The sequence below is a fragment of the Oryx dammah genome, unplaced genomic scaffold (genome assembly GCF_014754425.2).
Source record: "Oryx dammah isolate SB20612 unplaced genomic scaffold, SCBI_Odam_1.1 HiC_scaffold_6, whole genome shotgun sequence".
Lineage (NCBI taxonomy): Eukaryota > Metazoa > Chordata > Mammalia > Artiodactyla > Bovidae > Oryx > Oryx dammah.
In genome coordinates, this window is record NW_024070190.1 from 34,740,463 (window position 1) to 34,762,025 (window position 21,563).

The following is a 21,563-nucleotide window of genomic DNA, read 5'->3' on the forward strand; positions in this document are numbered from 1 at the left end:
CTTTTCTGGGCCTCAAATTCTTTATCTGTTAGAGAAACATGCTGAGATAGAATCTAGTTCAAGGTCCATTCAGCTTTGGAAAATTTTGTAATTTAAATAGAAATCATGCTTTAGGAAAAATTATCACATCTGACAGATACACTGGAGATGGGGGGAAGTAAGTATCACATCTAGTAAAAGAGGAAAGCAAATTAAAGCAGTTAGAACTTAATGAAGAATAATAAACATAGAGTATGACCAAATGACAGATGGGGAAAAGAGCATCCTGACTTAAGTGAATGTTATGGTAAATCACGAGGTTAGTCACTCAGTCGTCTCTGACTCATTGAGACCCTATGAACAGGGGCCCTCCAGACTCTTCCGTCCATGACATTCTCCAGGCAAGAATACTGCAGTGGATAGGCATTTCCTTCTTCAGGGGATCTTCCCAACCCAGGGATCGAACCTGCATCTCTTAAGTCTGCTATACTGGCAGGCAGGTTCTTTATCTCAAGTGCCACCTGGGTAGCCCACATTACAGATCAGGGTATAAAGTTTTGGGAAGGGTATGGAAGAGCCTGAAAGTTAGGTGAGAGACTCTGGCATAGCTTATGTAAGCAAGAGAAAGCTGTTATGGATGCAGTCATCCAAATGTCAAGTACAGAGGCCCTAAAAGTAAAAGAGGAATACATTTGAGGCATTTTCAAAGGAGAAGAAAGTCAAAGTTTGATATATGTTTGAATATGGGGAGTAAAGGAAAAGAAAATTAAAGATGACAAACTCGAAATTATTAACTCCTTAACTGAACAGCTTCCCAGGTGGCTCAGACAGTAAAGAATCTGCGTGCAATGCAGAAGACCGGGGTTCAGTCCTAGAGTTAGGAAGATCCATGGGAGAAGGAAATGGCAACCCACTCCAGTATTCTTGCCTAGGAAATATTATGGACAGAGGAGTGAGCTAGAGGACATGGGGTTGCAAACAGTCATACACGATTGAGCGAACAGCACAGACACAATTGAAAAACAGCATTAAAATTAATCAGAAATAATTCAAATACTGATCTTCAACTTTATGACAGATTTCACCAATTAAGTGCTAGTGGACATACTTTTACTGAAGTTTTTAATCTTACATATGTCATCTGCGTGAATGCACTGAAATGTTCAAATGACTGTTAGCTGATTCCAGAGTTAAGTACAAATGCAAGACAATCTTGCTAGAAAATGGAATAGCAAAGCCATTAACTGAACATAAGCTTAAGTCATATACTAAAAGGAAATAGCAGTAATTTTTTATATTGCTTTCAGGAGAAAATGAGTCAGATACACAGGCACAAAGATCAAAATATTTTCATTTGAATTGAATTTTCAGTTAAACTTTTTCTGTTGTATGACCACCATTTGATTAACACTGACCTCTGATACTAATATATCTGGCATATTTCAATGCATGCATTTTTTTTTAAAACTAGAATAAAATATGGAGAAGGCAATGGCACTCCACTCCAGTAGTACTCTCGCCTGGAAAATCCCATGGACGGAGGAGCCTGGTAGGCTTCAGTCCATGGGGTCGCTGAGAGTTGGACACGACTCAGTGACTTCACTTTCACTTTTCACTTTCATGCATTGGAGAAGAAAATGACAACCCACTCCAGTCTTCTTGCCTGGAGAAATCCAGGGACGGGGGAGCCTGGTGGGCTTGCCATCTATGGGGTCGCACAGAGTTGGACACGACTGAAGCAACTTAGCAGAAGAATAAAATAGGCACCTACACCACTATCCTGATTAAGTTCTTCTGATGCCCTCTGCTGAAATTTTTTTTTTATCAAATTGCATTTGAAGCTTACAGGAGAAAATGTAAAGCCTTATATATATACTAGGCTTAAATTCTCCACGAAATGAGGTATAAATAAAACAAATCATAATTGCCTTAGAGTTGAAAAATTTCAACTTTGACAGAAATTAGCTTGGCTCTGAGAATCAATTCTAATAAGATAATCATTAGTCACAAAGGCTTGAAAATGAAGGCTAGAAAATATCAAGCCTTCAGGAAACAGCTCAAAATATGAAAGTCACTCAGTCGTGTCCAATTCTTTGCGACCTCATGGACTGTCCATGGAATTCTCCAGGCCAGAATGCCGGAGTGGGTAGCTTTTCCCTTCTCCAGGGGATCTTCCCAACCCAGAGATCAAACCCAGGTCTCCCACATTGCAGGTGGATTCTTTACAACTGAGCCACAAGGGAAGGCCAAGAAAGCTGGAGTAGGTAGATTATCCCTTCTCCAGGGGAGCTTCCCGACCCAGGAATCGAACTGGGGTCTCCTGCATTGCAGACAGATTCTTTACCAACTATAGAACATAAAAATTTCAATAGTTTAATAGAAACACTCACTAGAGAACCTACTCCAGGATTTTTGCAGGAAAACTAAACATAGATGCTAACAAAATACTTGCCTAGTTACTGAAGTCATGATGCATCAATAAAATATCAGACTTTGAAAAACTATGATTAATGACAGGTCCCAGAATAATCCAAAATTTCTTAGAGCACAAACTGTTTACATAAATCCCGTTATTTACATTTGGAATCTCTATTGTCAAATATGGAAAACGAGGTCTATAATTACTACTGACTCTTGACAAGTTTTAAAACCTTTATAGTGTCTCCTTTGCTCAGTTTCACAATAAAAACAAAAGCACAGCACGTATTTAAGTAATTACAATATAGATGTTAAGAACTATGGACAATAGAAATTCACCATAACAGCTATTCTATAGAAATAATACAGATAAGAAATTAAAGCAAATTGTACATAGAAAATCAGGTAAACATGTTCTTTACAGTACACATCACTTATTTCTGGACACAAAGTATTTGCTAATAATTCCTGTTTTATCAAAGTTAAGTCATTATCAGGTTCTCCACTATTTAACACAGAGAAGAAACACTTGGATACCAATTATAACTATTATTTCATATTATATTCAGTTGCTCATTTAATCCCTCAAATCAAATCAACTGTTGCTCCTTTAATATTTCAAATCAAAAGTAACTAAAATAAAAACCCTAATGTATTCATGTCCTTAAAGAGAAAGGTCACCTACATAGCAACATAATCATGTCAATCCAATTTAGAACATCAGAGTTAGAAGATCACAGTGTCTCTGCAACTGACCTCAAATAACAAAAATTTAAGTAAAATGCAGCAAAAACTAGTATCAAGTATATCATAAATAAAATATATTCAAATTAACAGAATAAGCTGCAACCTTTCTGGGTACTCAGAGAAACTCTAAATTTCATTTTGTAAACTGAAGATTCAAACCGTAAGTCAAGAAATGGCAAAAAAAAAAAAAAAAGTAAAAGTCTTCCCAAGAGCAATAGGAAGAAACGCTGAAATAAACACCTTTAATGACATATTTTGTTACCTTATTTTGAAAATGACATTTCGTAGGCTTTATTTTGAATACGTAAATATTTGCTCTTTTCCTTTACATCTATTTATTCTTTTCCTTTGCTTCATAAATTCTTTAGAGTTGGTTTTTTCACTTAAAATTCAAATACCTGAAAACCAGTCTTATAATTTTTCATAAAGTATGAATACACTTAATTTTAAATATAACTTATGAATACTGACATCTTAACATGCCAAATGAGGTAAACTAGGATGAATGAGTGGCTGCTAACCTCTAACATAACTAAACCAATTTAACGTTTAAAAGACTACATATAACTGTCCAAACTGCTGTGTAAAGCAGGTATTTCGCTAGCTGGTCTATGAATTTTTAAAAGAAGCTTCACAGATTATCTTAAAAGATACATCATTTGCAAAGTTATATTCACGATATTATGCATAGATTAATGCACACAGTTAAAACATATCCCAAATCCGGCATCTATAGCACATGTGTTCAGAGGAAGCCTGACCTGGCTGAGATACCGCAGTGGCTGTAAACTGAGTAGCCCATGGCGGATTCTTCTGTCCTCCAAACTGAGCCATGACAAAAGGGGAGGGGGGGACCTTCGCTTGTTTGTCTTCTACAGCAGCGATCTATCAAGAAAGGATCCAGAGTTTAAAGTTCAACCAAACTACAACCATCACGAAAGTCTTATTTTAAAATGTTTATTTGTCAAGGACATCTTGTCGACCAACTATAAATAACAAGGGGCACATGAATGTCCGATATGCAGCAAAAACATTTACATCAAATTAGTTCACGAAAGTAGCCAATTTCAATACATGACATTAGAGGTCGACTTACAAGAAACGCACTTCCCTCATCGACTACAAACTGTCACATTTAAACAGAAGACCGTTTTCTACCCAATTCGTAACAATAAAAAATACACAGCTTAACATTCAACAGAAAAATAGCCTGCTTGTTTCTTTTGGCATGGGCTGGAGGCTAAAAGTGGAAAAACCAATAACGGAAATTGGGACGAGACATCGAAGAAAGGTATTGAAGAGCATCATTTAAATAACGAACATCTCCTTACTTTCCAGACTAGGGAAGAACCTGGGGGCTCCTTTTCTCTCCCCTTCCTCGAGGAGAAACAGTTGAAACAACGGATGCCCCTTAAAGAACCATCGTGAAGACCCCTCCCCCCAAAATCCAGCCAGAAAAAGCGAAGATCTCAGCCCGCGCACTCCCTTCCCCCTACACCTCGGAGAGGCCAGAGCTATGCCATCCATCTTCCTTCAGCCCCAGCTCCTCGCGGGCCGCAGACCAGGGGAGAGGGAATCCTCCATCCCGGAGACTAGGCGAAATGCAAAGAAGGGGATACCGACAGCTCCGGTACCCATAAGCCCCCAGCGGTGCGGAGAAGCCTCCATTCCCCAAAACCCGTGCCGCCGGGCAAGGCTCCGACGTCCCCGACCCGAACTCAGGAGGCTAAAGCCTCACCGGCTGGAGAGCGAGGGACGGCGGCCCGCAGCCCCTTCGAGCCTGCCAGGCAGGGGCCGAGGCCGAGGGTTGCCGGGGGCACCGGAGGGGCCGCCGGAAAAAAAAAAAAAAAAAAAACCGAGGCGGTGGGGGAGGGGCCGGCCGCGCCGGGCCTGCTCCGACCCGCACAAAAGGGACTGTGTCCCTCCCGTCCCAGTCCCACGAGAGCCCCACCGTCGCCGGCCTACGGACGCCGCGCTACCAAAACGGCCGCTCCCGGCGCTTCGGCGGATCCGACAGGACGCTAGGAACCCCGGCACGGCCGCCCGCCGCTCCAACCGCGAGGACCAAACCTTCACCTGAATCCGGTCCCAGTTAACACCGAAGCCATTTCAAACCCATCAGGCTTAAGCGCATGCGTCAACCTCCCCCTCTTCGTCCGCGCCTCTGCCCGCTCCCCAATCTCTCTGAGGAAAAGCGCAGACGGGCTTACGTTTTACGTGCGCGCTCCCGAGGTAGCCGTCAATGTGCTCCCCCCTTTCACTACGCAGCTGGAATCGGAGCATGCCTAAGACGGGTTACCTTGCCACTTGTATAACAATGAGCCAACTGTCTGTATCTCTGCGCAAGCTCAAAGGAAGAGGCTTCGCCGAGTGTGGGAAGGAAAAGAATCGGGAGTCATGTGATCCATGAGATCGCCGCCATTTTGTGGGGGGGGTTCCCTTTTTTTTTTTTTGTAGTTCAGGTACGTGGGAGAATGACTATATCCAGTGACATCTTCCTAACTTTTTGAAAAAATTGAGATGAAATTCACTTAACATATAATCCCATCGTTTAAGTATTTTATTGTACAATTCAGAGGCTTTTAGCATTTACATAAAGCTGTGCAACCACCATGCCTCCAAACCTTGAAAAGAACTCCTACCCGTTACGCAGTTCGTCCTTAATCCCGGCGCCCTCCAGCTCCAGGCAACTACTACTCAGCTTTGTTTCTATGGATTAGCATGTCCTAGACATTTCTTGTTAATAGAATCATACTGGGACTTGCCTGGTGCTTCAGTGGCTAACATTCCAAGCTACCCATGCTGGGGTCCCGGGGTTCGATCCCAGGTGAGAGAAATAGTGCTTACACGCCAGAAGTAAGACCCATTACAATCAAATAAACTAAAAAAAAAAAAAAAAGAATTATACAGGCTTTTTGTGTGATTACTGTATGGTGTCCAAGGTTCCTCTTGTAGCGTGCCTTAGTACTACATTTTATAGCTAAAACGATTATATGAATAATACCATATTTTGTTTATCCATTTGTCAGTTGGTCTTTGGAGTTGCCTCCACTTTGGGGCTACTATGAATAATGCTGCTGTGAACATTCATATACGAGTGTTTGTTTAAATTCCTGTTTTCAATTCTCTTAGATTATAGCTAGTAGTACAATTCTGGGTTGTCTGGTAAATTCTATGCTTAACTCGTTGAGGAATTGCGAACTTGTTTTCACAGTGACTACATGAGTTTACATTCCCACGATTAACAACATTAACTATCCATTCTATGAATATGAAATATCTTTCCAATTATTTCGGTCTTCTTTCAGCATGTATTGCAGATATCACTGTTCAATTTCTCACCCTTTCCCCCCCCTTTTTAACTGTACTCTGCACCTTGATGGGGCTTAGTCCCCCAACCAGAGATCAACCAGCGATGGAGGCATAAGAGTCCTAACCACTGGACCACCAGGAAATTCCCTTGCATCTCCTTGAGTAAATAAAAGTTATTCACCAACTATTTCATTGTTCTTCACACTTAGTAAATGACCAAGTAAGGAGTGTGGTTTCATACTAAGTACAGGGGGGAAGTCATTGGGATGTTTTAAGCTGGGGAATGTCATGACCCAAGATTTGTGTTTTGTTGTCTGTTTTCTTGCCGCACTGTGCAGCTTACGGGATCTGTTCCCCCACCAGGGAATCAAACCCATAACTCTGATGTGGAAGTATGGAACCCTAATACTGGACTGTCAAGAAATTACCCACAAGATCTGTTATTAAAAGATAACTGTTTTAAAGGATTAAAAGAGCATCAATTAAGATAAAGGAGGGCATTCTCTGGCAGTCCAGTGGTTAGGAATTAGTGCTTTCACTGCCCAGCTTTCAATCCCTGGTCACTGGTCAGGGAACTAAGATGAAAGATCTAGAAACTGTTTCACTAAAGAACTAGTGAAGGAAGCGTCTATTTGGCCTAGAGAAGACTCAAAAACCTGATAGTTGTCTTGTAGGGTACCTGTCCAGTTAGGATATTAGCTGAGCTATTTATTCTTCCATCCCCTAGAGTGTTGTTCAGGTCTGTTTGTACGTTCAGCATCCCTTTTAACCAGTCAGGAAGGAGGTAATAAATGTAGTCTCTAGCTCCCTGGAGAGGAGGTGGGGAAAGGGAGGTCGGGGGCAGTGCAGTAGTTTCTATCACTAGAAGAAAGACTACTGGGATGCTACAGAGAGATAGGTTTCAAACTAGATGAATTTAAAGTAAGTTATTTTTCTATAATATTTGCTGGAATATCACTAAAAACTTTTTTTTTTTTTTCATTTCGGATGGTAGAGAATCTGCCTGCAATGAGGGAGACCCGGCTTCCTTCCCTGGGTCAGGGAGATCACCTGGAGAAGAGAATGGCTACCTACTCCAGTATTCTTGCTTGGAGAATTCCATGGATAGAGGAGTGGCAGGCTACAGTCCATTGGTTGCAGAGAGTCAGACATGACTGAGCTACTAACTTTTTAGGATGTCAAATTTAAAATAATGTTAGCATTCTGTGTTCAGGATTAAGTTTTATTAAAATAATGATAAATCCAAGGGAGGGCATGAGTCAGTATAGAACAAGGTTGATCAACAGCTTTGCTAATTACTAGGGGTGTGAGCTTAACCACTTTAAGATCCTGAATTGATCTGTAAAGTGGGGTTAGTAAGAGCCCTTACTTAATAGCATCACTGTGGGGATTAAATAGTTTAAAACGCAAGGGTTCTGCTACAGCCATCCTGATTTGGTTTTGAACCCAATGCATATATTTAGTCATCTCCAAATAAATCGTATAGTCCTGTGTAGTTAAAAATATGTGACTTTTATTGGATAGTAAATGTAAAAAAATATGATTTTGAAGAGGAAAGAAAAATTAGACCACCAGGTGCAAAATAGAAGTATAAAATTTATTTAAAACCACCCACAAAGTTCTGTGTAATCAGGAATGATACAATTTGCAATAGTTTTTTTTTTTAAAAAACTCATGACAAAGATTTAAAATATAATTTCAATTACAGTATTCATTTAGCCTTATTCAGTTAGAACAACTAAAAAAGAAAATTTATACTCTAAATAAATGAGACACACAGGAAAATATAATAGACAATTTTCACAACTATCTTTACATGTATTTTTCAAAACTAGTACATTTCAAAGCATTTTGCTACATAAACATGAAATCATGTACAACTGCTGTGCACCAAAATTTAGCTTAATTAGGTCTTTCAAGTAACATGCAATTCCAACTCACAAGTCTTCAAGTACTGCTAGTAAGTGTTCCCTTGTTTGCAGAGCCACTACCTATTGATCCTGAATTGAAATCATCATAATTAAGATTATCTTTCCCTTCTACATGTTGAAGTGCTTTTATAAAAACTGTTCCCCCCATGTGTTAAGAACCAAAAATGGATATTTGTGGAGTTTTAAAATCTTTACTAACCTATTTCATTGTATGGGATATTTAATACAGTAGGACGGCAATAGGTAAAATCTTCCAAAGAAAAAAATCAAAGATACAAAATAAATAGTAAATACACCCCAAAGAGAGGAAAAAGTCAGCTGGAGACATAAATATTATTTTGTAAAATTGATAATTCTCTATTGGGAATTTAGTACTACTCTACTTCACCATGGTGAAGAATCTGAATATTTTGTTCCCACTAATGATAAGCATAATCGGTCTCCTTCAAACAGATATTGATACGCCTGTGAATCTATTTGGTAGGTCACCACATAGCATAAGAGAAAATGAAGAAACCGGTAATCAATACTTTTCTTTCTGCTGAGCAGATTTTTGAGCTTCTCTTTAGGGAACACTTCATGATTTCTTAGTAACTGAAAAATGACTATCCACCCAGACATCACAATACAAAAGCTGCCCTTTATTTTTACTACAAAATCATTCTGGAAAAATATTTCTCTTAAAGCACCTATCACAATGTTAGCTCATAAAAGTTAAAAAAAAAAAAAAAAGACCGTATATCTGTTTTTTTTTAAAGAGCTCTTTTTGTAAAGTCTTACGTCACCAGGGATTTATTTAGCAATATCACAGAGAAGCATTAAGGTAGGCAGTTATTGAACTGAATCACCAAAAATGTTATTTGACTATTTTTAGAACAGTCTGGACTATGTTTTCTGTTAGTAGCCCATAATATACTGAAGTAGCCCAACTTTCCTCTTTATAAAGAGCTTACTAAAAACTAGTACATCTTATTATTTTTCTTAACTCTTTGAACAAAGGTAAATTTAACCTTTGACACAGAGATTTTACATGGCTGGAAAAGTTGAACAAAATACAAATTCAAATAAGTGGGAGACAGAGCTATCTCTTAGAGATGTCAACAATTTTACATGTTTACCATGAGTGCCTGGGAACTAAAATAATCAGTTTACCCAGCACATTCCCTTCAACCATTTCAAATTACAAGACCATTAAATTTTGATTATGAGTTGTTGACCTTGTTTCCCTTTGTTTCAGTAGTATGGGGACATTCTTTAAACAAAAACAACAACAAAAGAATTTTTACAGGGGTAAAAATAAAGCTTCATTAATCTAAGCCCTAATACAGAAGTCCTATGAATCTGACCGGACATTCTGATATATGCATAAGCTGGCTAAAATAAATAGTGGAAACAAAATACTTCGGAAGCATATTTTCTGTACAATAAGTAGACTTTGTATTATTCTTAGATTAGATCTGACAAAATATCCACTCAGTAACACTCTCTAAGTCATAGCTTATGGCAAAGAAATCTGTTCAGGAGTCTGCAATTATTACCTTAGTCTCAAATGAGTTGACCTGCTTTGTGATTTGGAGAAAGTCATTTGCTTTTCTTGCCAATCTGCAGCTTTATCACCAATAAGAAGGGAACATTGTTCTCTGTCCAACCAGCAGCATTATGGAGAAAAAAGTGGCAGATAGGAAAGAGTTTGATAGCCTAAAACATTATAAAGTACCAGTATTAATTCTTATTTCCATATTTTCTTTCAAAAGGGTTTCTCATTTTGAGTTTCTATTTTTTGGAAAGAAACTGGTATGGAGTGAGGAGTATAAACATTATAACGTGATTTTGAGCTGGTAGGTGAACCCACAGGCTGCTTATAGGAACACAGTTCTTCCTTTCTGCCCCTTAATTTCCTCCACTTGTGCTCAGAAGAAAGCACTTCTGATGATTGACTTAACTCTTCGGATTACTTCCAGTCCATTTAAAAAAAAACTTTTCTCATCCAGGTCCTATTACTGCCAGCAACCAAATTCCAAAGGAATAAATCTACCTTAGAAAACAGAAACCATCCACAAAATTGAGCCGGGAGATAAGGAAGAAAACAGGCAAAAAAAGAGAGAAAATACTACCTAGTCTATAGATCACACCCACTAATTCAAAGTCACTGGTCAGAAAATTGATAATTAGTATGATGTGTTACACAGAATTAGCAAAGCCGGAGTGCTAGAATATATAACTTCTCAAACAACTTTTTGTAGAACATTCAAACACTAACAAATGAATTGAGGGTCAAACATCACTGGGATAGGTAAAGAGCACTTAATGCTAATCTGGGGTTCCTAAAAACTGAATTTGCCTCTAACCAAAAGGGCTGACTAACAGCTTTTAATTCTTTTTGGTATTCTCCCCAAAAGGATTGATGAAGTGATTTTAAAAGACAGGAAAGACAACTGATCAAGTTCACTGCTATTCCTAAAATGAACCATGTGTATCTGTGTAAGGGTCATACATGGGGGAGTGAAGATAGAACAGAGAGGGTGGAAGCAACAGAGTCTTAAAGAAAATCAGAGGAAAGGATTAAAAACTGTAAAAAGAATGAAAGTACACTTAGTGACAATGTAGCTTCAGTAAAATGAGAAAAGAAAAATAATCCCAGTTTCTGCTCAAAGATGTAAGTTTATACCTAGCCAGATGGAGAAGAAACCAAATTACTTTCCAATATTATTTCTCCAAAAATGAAAATGTTTCTGAAAATTGAGGTTTTTTTGTTTTCTTTTTTGGTGGTTTTTTTTTTTTTTTGTGGTGATTGAAAGAATGCTTTTCATAACAGCTACTAGGACTTTTTTTTTTTTTTTTAATAGGAAAACTAGGTTTATACTCTTAACCAAGGGTTTCCAAAGTTGCACTCAAACATAAGGGGTTAAATACACTTATATATAAAATTTACCTTAGACTAAGATTTAATTTAAGGGACATCTATGGCTGAGCAAACTAGAAGAAAATTTATGACCCAGGGAAGATCATGAACATCACAGTAGGGATGGGAAAGGAGTACAACCAACAGAGAAATGATTAATGTTAGACTTTTACAGCTAGAGATATTAAACAGTGCATACTAGCAAAAGAGAAACACAAGGTGAGACCCTCACAGAAGGGAAAATAAGCAGTGACAAACACACCTGGATTACCTGAAGGAACAAAACACATGCCCTTTGAAGTCAACAATGGTATTTAATTCGATACTGAGAAGAAACAGGCATTGAAGGGAAGTTGTCCAGATACTAGAATGCAGAGAATTAGTTTGTCAAATTCATTGTGGACAAGAAGAGTGATGTACTGCATTAAAAACAGCTCCACCATCTCCAAAATTAACATAAGAACTCACACTCTTATTTTATACACTAGAGAAAAGCAAAGATTCCAATGATTCTCAATATATTCCAAGAAAATACACAAATTCCACTTCTGATAAAGAACATACTGATTCTTTCCAAACTGTATTTCAGAGCCATGGATGGCATTTTTTTTTTCCCACTTGCCAAGTTGAGAATTATGTTTTATTCAGCGAAATTTCTAAGGACTTCAAGCCCAGGAGGTAGTCTCTCAGATAGTTCTGAGCGACAGCTCCTGGCATCATTTTGTAAACCATTAGAAGAAAGCTCAACATGGAGCCTAATTTGGTTTAAATAAATCCAGACTTCTTCAGAAATCAGGGCACTGAATTCTATTTTGGTTAAGTGTGCCATATCACATCGAAGTTACACAAGTTCAGTACATTTAGGAGCTGTGCACAAAACAGTATTCTAACACACATAGACAGTCCCATCAAAGTAACTAATCTAAGACTCTGTTGTGAGGCCAGCTATGCAAGAATGTGAATAGACTGTACAACTATGGCTAGGGAATATATACAATGGAAATATACTTTCTCCAATTATTCCAACCATTCAGTCTTTTATAACTCCTTTTATATGCCAAACACTTGTTCCAGGGGAAATAAAAACCTGTACTCTATCAGTACTTGATTTTCATTTATTGAAATAGCAAATAGGACAATTGCCACATTTTGTGAGATGAATTAACAGGACAGCTTCATAGGTAAAAGTCAGCTAGATTTCCCACAAAAGGCCCACAAAACTCTACAGGCAGGGAAATCTTGATTCAATTTCACTTCTTACCCTGAATTGCTCAGAAAAAGAACCCCAAAGCCATTTTATTTTGACTTGTACCAAAAATAAGATTACAGTGATAAAGTCCCCGGTGGGTGAGCAGATCAAGTTTTCCTACAGTCCTCCTAACCAAAAAGTGGCCTTCATTTGACTGTTTAAATTTCCAAATGTAATTGAACACCAGCCCTGACATCTGTCTGGGCCCTAGTGACTGGACTGTGTTGACTTCTAAGGTATCTTCCAGGGCTGTGAGAGGCCACTATGTTACCCTATTTCACAATTCTCATCATAAATTTCTACAAAAGATCAAAATTCCCAGTTGTACTAAATCTAGACAAAAAGGATTTCCATGCATCAGGAAGTTGTGAAATAGAAGGTAGCTGTATATTAAAGGTCACATACAGCTACTGATTTACTGGGCACATTCAAAGGAAATGCTGTGCCCATTATTGGTGGAAGTTGTCATGCAATGTCATAAGTTCATCTGAGATAAAAGATATAATTTGTTTTAAGAATACTAAACTTAAATAGATTGGGGTTATTTTCATACATGCTGTCGTGAAATAAATGATAATCAATAGGAATCCACTGAAGTAGTAACATTAGAAAATAGGTTACTTCATATGAATTCGGTACCTCATTTACACAGTGGTATGCATTCAATTAACTATGTATTGGGGTTATGTCTTAAGTAAATTGCTTATGAATCTCATCTAGTTGAAATTCTATATTTAATAAATGAAATCATTTCATCCACATGCAGATTGCATAATAAGGATGTGGAAGGGTATTTAAGATGCAAACATTTTGCAAAACTTTACCTATAGCTATACATTTTCAGCTAGCCTCAATTTTCAATAAGAATATGTTTCAATCAGGTTTATGATATGATGTATTTGGTACTTTGTGGATGAATTGGAAAGACGAAGATGAGGCTGACAGGCACGAGAGAAGACTGTTTTCATCAATGGCCTGAGAGCCATTAAAGAGACACTGAAGGGCAGCATGACATTTTGTAGGATTCTACATCAAGTAGGAGTTATTCTCTCATTATAATTGGTAACTTTGTAACTATGATGAACAGGTTGGGCTAACTTAAGGGCCAAGTATAAATGAATTCAATTATCATACCATGAACAAAGGCAGAAGATTAAACATAAAGCTATAAAAGAGGTAAAACAAAAGGTTTTACAGTAAAACATAACAGAAGTGTAGAAATAATGTTAGATGACCAGTTTTCTGAGTGAAAATGTCATTTCAAATAAATTTATTTCCTTGCTTCATGATAAAGAGCATTCTAAACAGTATAGCCAGCATACAATCACAATGCTGCAGGACATATGATAAGCATGAGCTTTGGAAAAAAAAAAAAAAATCACAGGGCACACAACGGGATGGTACACTGTGAAACTTGGGAAATGAGTTCACCAAGGTAGGAATCATATGTGGTTCCCACCAAGGGGTTATCAGTTGAGGCAAGCCATTCATGGTGCTACTTACAATAAGAGAATGGAAATATATTAGTTGAGATAGGGTATTTTCATGTATTCGTTTTGGTAAATTGCAACTAACTTCACAGATCTGAATGTTCCCCTAGGTCAACAATGGTGTTTCAAGTTTAGATTGTTAAGGAATTTATTCAAACTTAGTTGACAAACTGATTTGAATAGCTGCAGATGTATTACAGTGGATTGTTTTGAAGGAAATTTGCTGTTTTTGAAAAAAAACAGTACCTTTTGGGATTTTAATTCTTCAAGTTTACTATGGCAGGGTAGTGACTTAAAGAAAAACAAAAGCTAATCCTTAAATTTGGCAGACATTCAATGAGAACTGAATAGAAATGGATGGATGGATGGATAAAGGTTCTTATAACTTTATCCATTAAATCTGTTGAGGAAATAATTTCTGGTGGGAGCTAAGGCCTAAAGTCTAAAACAAAATATCACAAGGGTGTATTCCTGATAGTCTAATACTAGTAATATCTTATTGAAGCAGCGGAAACAATAAACAATCACTTATTTATATACTTATATGTATAAGAAACCTTAGGCTCACAAAAATATACATGTTTTAAAACAGAAATCTAAGGCACACAAAATACTAAAACAAGTCAATGATTTACTCTATTTTACATATTCAAGAAGCAGAAATTTACTTGACAAGATGATGGTCTATCAATGGACATTTTGTTATTTACAATCCCTTCATATTCCTTTAGTCAAAATTAGTCAAAAGCTTGAAACTGATACTTTGCACCATATATTATTTTAATATAAGTTACAATGAGTTTTCCTTTAGATAGCTTGTTGGAACTGTTTGCTTTTGCACCAGAAATGTGAGTGTTAGCGGTTGTGAGCTTCCTATGGCATTTCCAAGGGAGAAGCACCAGTAGGTTTTCCATACTCCCAAGGAATCTGACACTTTGAATGTTATAGCACCTCTGCATTTTAACAGAATCAAGTATTTCATTGAAATTTCTTCTTGTTCTAAACATTTTGATTGGGAAATCACTTTTGCTTGGCTATAAATTGAGTCAATAAAGCAATGGGAAAAATAATGAGAGAGCTAAAATAACTGGAATGCCTATTTTTCTGTTACCTAGAAAACGATGAGTTAACATTTCCCCAAAACAATATACTTAGATAAACTACTTTGGATTAGCTGTTAACGGACAAACCATGTTTAGGATACCAGCCCTACTGTTTATTTAGAGTGTGTGTGTGTGTGTGTGTGTGTGTGTGTGTGAGGGGGGCAGTGTGTGATGATGATGATGATAAGAAATTTACTAAAAAAAAATTTCTACAGGAATTTTGTCTTCTGAACCAGAATGACTTTCAGAATGAATAAGGGGTAGATAAGGTTCTTGCCACTTAATTTTTTAATTTTATCACCTTGAAACTTTAGAAGCATTTGACTCTTCAGAATCATCTTATGTCTCATCTCCTTTTAGAAACATCTTTTATGGATTATATTACAAAAGCTGGGGTAAAAGTAAATCAGGGCCAGTGTTGCTCAATCAGAAGAGACCACTCTTATTTAGTTCCACAGAAAAGTTAATCAATATTGGTGATATGCTTCTTAATTCCAATTTTACAGAGAATTAACAATTTTTGCATGATCTAACTATTTTATATAAGTAGCTAACCTTTGAATGAGAAAGGACACATTTAAAAAACACAAACCATATACATGATTAGGATACACATTGCAGTTAACAAGATGGAACTCTACACAGCAAGAGTAAATGATTTCTCTTGTATGCAAGTATGCACAAACAATAGACAATAGGATTCTTATACTATACTATTTCAAGTTACTTTTAAAAATAGAAAGTGCTTTTAAAATATATATTTACAATTTATGAACAGCCTCCAACCATTACTAACAATAACGAATTATTTTATACAGGAGAAATATTTTAAGAGAAAACACTTCATTGGTTTATTTCAAAGGAATATGCCGATTTCCTAGCAATGATTGGAAGATGTTGGAACAATGGCACCATGAAATAATAAATCAGCTTATTTTTGTGTCGATGTGGTTAAGCACCAGGAGCTGTGTAGAGTTAACACTGTGTGTCTTAATTTTACATCATAGCACATGAACCTGTTAAAATCCTCTAAAAATGACTCGTTTCATAGTAAACAATTTAAAGCACCAAACTGAGTGATTCTATCAAGGTTAACACCTAACCAAAACATTTCTTTATGTATTTAAAACTATAAAACTTTAATTTTTGCTTAAAATGTGCACCTTCTACCAATTGTCAAAATATAGTCACAGTTAAGAAATACCCACCCCCAATTTTTTTTTTTAACCTCAGCCTTCAAATGGGTGAGATGAAGCTATAGTAAACGACAACATGACTTTCTTTTAAGAGCACCTTGAAAAAATACACTGCACTCGCAAAGGCATTAAGAAGGGGAGAAAAGCCTTCAGACCCAATGGTTATAGGGCCCCGCAACATGTGTGAGAGCATAAGGGGACACAGTGACAACATTGTCATGGGTTAATGTTAACGCTTTGTGAGAAGGAATCTGGCTAAATTCATTAATTTCTGTGGACAGTTCAATACCCTCGTTAGCTGCCTGGTCTTTCTGCTCGGAGGCTTTAGTTTTCTTATTCTTAGCTTCTTTCCCCTCAAACTTAATCTTGTTTAGTTCGAAACCGTGTTGGGGCTTATTCAGGTTTTTGTGCTGGTAGAAGACAAGAGAGAGGCGCGTAGGGTGATTTCGGTTGGGGTGTTCAACAGGAGTCGTGGCGTGAAGCTCTCGCCGGGCGCACTCAATCAGAACCGAGCCGTGGGAAGGCGCTATAGCCACGCCACCAACATTGGCATCCAGGAAGATGTGCTCACTGTCTGACCAATACTCAACAATGTGGGGCAGTTTCTCCTCAGCAGGTGACAAGGGGTCGTCTGACAGGGGGTCGTCTGATGGAGGCTCATCTTCAGAAGGCTGCTCATCTTCTTCCACCAGAGAGGAAGCAAGCTCATGAGGAGAAGTGATGAATGGAGGCTGCTGGGTTGGCTGATTGGAAGTTAGCTGCTCCGATGGGCCAATGGGAGGCTCAGAATAACCCAGGGAATTTGTCATAGGAGTAGACAAGGTGGGAAGAGGAACCATTTCACCAGGCTGTGCAATTTCAGCGCATTCCCCAGCAGCTACATTAGCACCACTGTGTCTTGCAGAAGGCATTATGCAGTGGGGATTGCTACCTCTTTCTGAAAACCCGTACGAAAGTGATGCATCATTCTTAAAAGGAGCTGTTGTGACCGAAGCAGTCTTAGAGGACCAGGAGAAGGCTGGAGCTAAGTTTGCCTCTTTCACTGGGTGAGGAATGAACGGGGTTGGTGAGTAGCTTTTAGTGTTGTCCGAACCTTTGAAGATAAGATGGGGTTCAGTTTCACTTTTTATTTCAGGTTGCACAGTCTCTGTTTTATTTCCTAAACAGAGAAAGGACACCAAATGTAAAGACAAACATAAACTAATTTGGTAGTTGTTGTCTTTTAAAGATAAGTACAAAGATGAATAGAATAAAACCAGATGATGGCAATGATGGCCAGTTTTGTTCTATTTAAAGTCTGACTTATGCACACATTAAAAATTATAGGTGGTTTGGGTATGCTTTTTCACTCAATACATTTTTACTTAGAATTGATTACTTTGGAAATAATCATTTGAAAGGTTCACAAGTTTAGCAGGATGTCCTTTGTCTAAAATGGTACGATACTAGAAATGACCCTAATTGGCTATGAAGTAAATATTAAAACCATACATCAGAATGCAGTGCAGATGATAATATGGGGACAGCAGCATTTCACTACCCAAAGAACTGTTTAGATACATTTTAGATATTGCATGATTAAAATTTTTGAAAAAGTTAAAGTAAATAACAATTGATAAAAGATTTCTGGATAGCAAAAGCATCATAACTGGCAAGGTTTATTATTAGGCAAAAGGAAGTAACATAAATAAGCTATTTGTAACCTCCAAACAAAAATGCTGCATTTCTTTCTCACAAAGTAGGTAGCAATTTATTATTATTATGATATTGGCCAAAATGTGGGCCATCCACTCTGACATATCCATGCAAATCTCATATCAAATGGAAACATTTTTCTTGAGGACATTCTCCGTTTCAGAAGTTCTAGCAAAATGCTTGAAAGGTGGGGCTTCCCTGGTGGCTCAGTGGTAAAGAACCTGCCTGTTCCTATCCATGGGTTGGGAAGATCCCTTGGAGAAAGAAATGGAAACCCACTCCAGTATTCTGGCCTGGGAAATCCCACGGACAGAGGAGCCTGGCGGGCTATAGGTCATGGGGTTGCAAAAGGAAAAAAAAAATGTTTGAAAGGCAAAAGCAATAGATCTTAAGAATCAAAAAACAGCAAAAGTAAAGTGGTGTTGTTTTAAAACAATAAAAAAAGAAGAAGAAAAAGCTCTCATGGGTAATACTACAAAAGAACAAGAAGTTATAGGGCAAGTATTGTGCATTTGGCTACTAATAGAGTATATATTTTAAAAGAATAACATGTAAAGATGCAACTGGGAAATGACAGAAAGATGAAAATGTTATGATTGTCATAAACAAGCAGCATGGAACCAGATATGTGAATCTTAAAATAAACCTAAGTATCTGTAAAGTGGAGCTACAAGCATAGAGGAATGATAATTCTTCCTTGCCTCTTCCCTAACTCTGTTGAATCTTTCCCACTGTTATATAAAGTCTGCACTATCAGTTCTCTCATCTTAAAAAAAACAAACAACTTTTCTTAAAAATACAAAAATCGAAGAAGTTAAAGAATACCTTGTAGCTCCGACTTTTGAGTATCAGTTTAAATTCATAGTATTATTTTTTCAGGCTCCCTAGAGGAATGGCTGATTTTAGATATGGGGCAGGATTATATAAGAGGAGCCTGGAACATCTTGTCAGCACAGAAAATTAAGGAAGTTATCAAAGACAATCAGGGTCATGACAAAAGAATCATCTTCTCTGAATTACACTCTTATTCAACTGCTTTCCTAACACCTCAACTTGAATGTCTGACAGGTATCTTGAACTTTTACCATGTCCAAAAGTGAGCTTCAGATTTTATCAGGGTAAACCTTTACTCTTTTTTGGTCCACACTCCAGATTTAAATCTATCAGAAATCCCATTGACTCTACCTCAAAACATCTAGAATCAGACATTTCTCATGTCCTCCTCATTAGCCACTCTGATCCAAGCCTCATTGTCTCTTTCTTAAGTTGTTAGGATAGCTTGTTTATCAACACCTTAATATTTCTCTGCCCTGTCTGACTGTAGCTACAATCCAGTAACTGGAATGTTATTTTTTGAATTGGATCATAGCCCCTCTCTATGATGAAATATCCAGAAACCTTCCTCTCCCTCACAATACAGGCCAAAGTTTTACAGCAATCTACAAGGTGAACTGCTCAGATGTCCCTCTTACCTCTCTGATCTCATATCCTGCTATTCTACCCATTTCACACCCTGCTCCAACCATCATGTGCTCAGTCGTGTCTGACTCTTAGCAACCTCATGGACTGTATCCTGCCAGGCTCCTCTGCCCACGGAATTTTCCAAGAAAGAATACTGGAGCAGGTTGCCATTTCCTATTCCAGGGGATCTTCCTGCCCCAGGGACTGAACCACATCTGCTGAGTCTCCTGCATTGGCAGATGGATTTCTTACCACTGCGGTACCTGGGAAGCCCTCTGTGCTCCAATCATACTGGATTTTTCGCTTGTATCAAGTATTCAAGTAAATTCCTCTCTCCTAAACTTTGCATTTGCCACTTTTGCTACCTGGAATGCTATTTCTCCAAATAAAAACATTGCTGATTCTCATATTCTTTAGGACTTTACACAAATTCCTCAGTCAATCCTTTTGTGACAACCCTGTTCAAATGGAATTCTTTCAGAGCACTATCTCCCCTATTATTCACTGCTACAGTACCTAGAACAGTCCAAAGTAGTGCTCAGTAATATTTATTGAATGAACTACTTAAAGTGATGCTGAAGCTGACGAAGTAAGACTTCAAGGAAGTGATGTTATTTTATCTGTGTTGAGACAGCGTATTGGTTCACAATAGCTGTAAACAAACAATAAGAATATGCTTTGGTTTTATACTTTTTTTTTTTTAAGTATAAATAGAGGGGAAAAAAATACCAAGAAATACTGATAGGTCACTTTCTGGTTGACTTATAATTCTGGCAAGGATATGGAATATACTGTGTCTTCCTTTGAATTCTAAATGAATTATATAAAAATAATTAGCTAATTGGATTGACTGGTATCTGATCTAAAGTTTTCTTTTCATAATGCCTCATTCTCAAAAGAGTAGCAAAGATGAAGCTGCAAAGGCCAAGTGCTGCCAATCAAAGTTTCGGACAGAAAATTATCAGAGTCCATAAATCTTACCTAAAAGGGGCAGTGATGAAGCCTTACTATTGTTTGTCATTGAATTATTCTTCCGCTTGATTCGAGGAATAAATTTCTTTTCCACAGCCCTTATCTTATGCGCCAGAACCTCTGTCATCATTGCTGCTCTCTTCTTCCCAGAACGAGGAACGGGTTGAGTAAATCGCATTCTTTTTCTCTGGCGGGGTGCAAGGACCATGATGGCCCCAGATTTGATCTTGGCTTCCATTCCTTCCCTTGATCCAAACTCATCTGTGTCTGAAAGTTTATAAAGAGGAAGCACATGCAGCTGCTCATCTTGAGGAATAACACCAAACGAGCGGTTATCTTCTCGTGTTAAAGTGCAGACCTGATAGGAAGAAAACATGAAATGGGAACCAGAGATCCTGCACATTCATCAGTTATTCCTACCTTCTTAGTTATTCCTACCTATTTATTGTTGCCATTGTGAAAAGGGAACTATTTTCAATTGGTTACTGTGATAGGTTAATTCATTTTGGAAAAATATTTTATATATCAAGTTACTCAATGCTATTCAATATGAGTAACTTATCAATTGTTTTTAAGCAGACCAGTGTAATTTTGAGTTGATTTTCTAAGTACATCTTATCCATGCTTATGCATTTTATAATATTTTCAATATTAAGACTTCTTTGTTATATTCCTTCTTGTTCCACAGTTAATAGTTACTTAATTGTTCACTATCATCATATTAAATACCAACAAATAAAAGATATTACTTCAGGCTACAAATCACACTATTTCTTACTATTTGAATAATGTCACATTCCTTGGTTAGAGGTGCCTAAATCATGAGGAATTTTCTAATTTGCTGTGATTTCCTCTATGATTTTTTTCACTTCTGCTTGTAAGTGAAATTTATCTACACATATTTTACCCTGCCCTGTTTGTCAAGGTGAGTTTTTTTTCTCTTCTTCATTAAAAAAATTGACAGATATTAATGAAGCAAAAGAAGCCCAGGAGATTTCACTTTCTAACAGGACTTATATACCCCAATACTTTTAAAAATTAGCTGAAATATTTTATCTGGATAAATAATTGTTCTGCTCCATTTTGACTTTAGTTAGGAGTATAACAG

The 21,563-nt window shown here is 37.5% G+C and overlaps 2 protein-coding genes across 6 annotated transcripts in view; both read right to left on the reverse strand.

Moving 5' to 3' along the window:
- Positions 1 to 5,327, reverse strand: part of CCAR1 (cell division cycle and apoptosis regulator 1) — a 46,318-nt gene extending 40,991 nt beyond the window's left edge. The window contains exons 1-2 of one of the 3 annotated variants that reach the window (XM_040242220.1): positions 5,221 to 5,327; positions 3,906 to 4,029 (exon numbers count right to left, since the gene is read on the reverse strand). In XM_040242220.1, coding sequence (XP_040098154.1) covers positions 3,906 to 3,978 — 73 coding nt within the window. In that variant the 5' untranslated portion in view covers positions 3,979 to 4,029; positions 5,221 to 5,327. Of the gene's footprint in view, positions 1 to 3,905; positions 4,030 to 4,642 lie in introns of all 3 variants that reach the window. The other 2 variants (XM_040242221.1, XM_040242222.1) reach the window with 2 other exon arrangements.
- Positions 5,328 to 8,039: 2,712 nt separating this feature from the next.
- Positions 8,040 to 21,563, reverse strand: part of TET1 (tet methylcytosine dioxygenase 1) — a 139,515-nt gene continuing 125,991 nt past the window's right edge. For all 3 annotated transcript variants that reach the window (XM_040242215.1, XM_040242213.1, XM_040242214.1), the window contains 2 exons: positions 20,465 to 20,813; positions 8,040 to 17,486 (listed from right to left, as the gene is read on the reverse strand). In XM_040242215.1, coding sequence (XP_040098149.1) covers positions 16,477 to 17,486; positions 20,465 to 20,813 — 1,359 coding nt within the window. In that variant the 3' untranslated portion in view covers positions 8,040 to 16,476. The remainder of the gene's footprint in view (positions 17,487 to 20,464; positions 20,814 to 21,563) is intronic.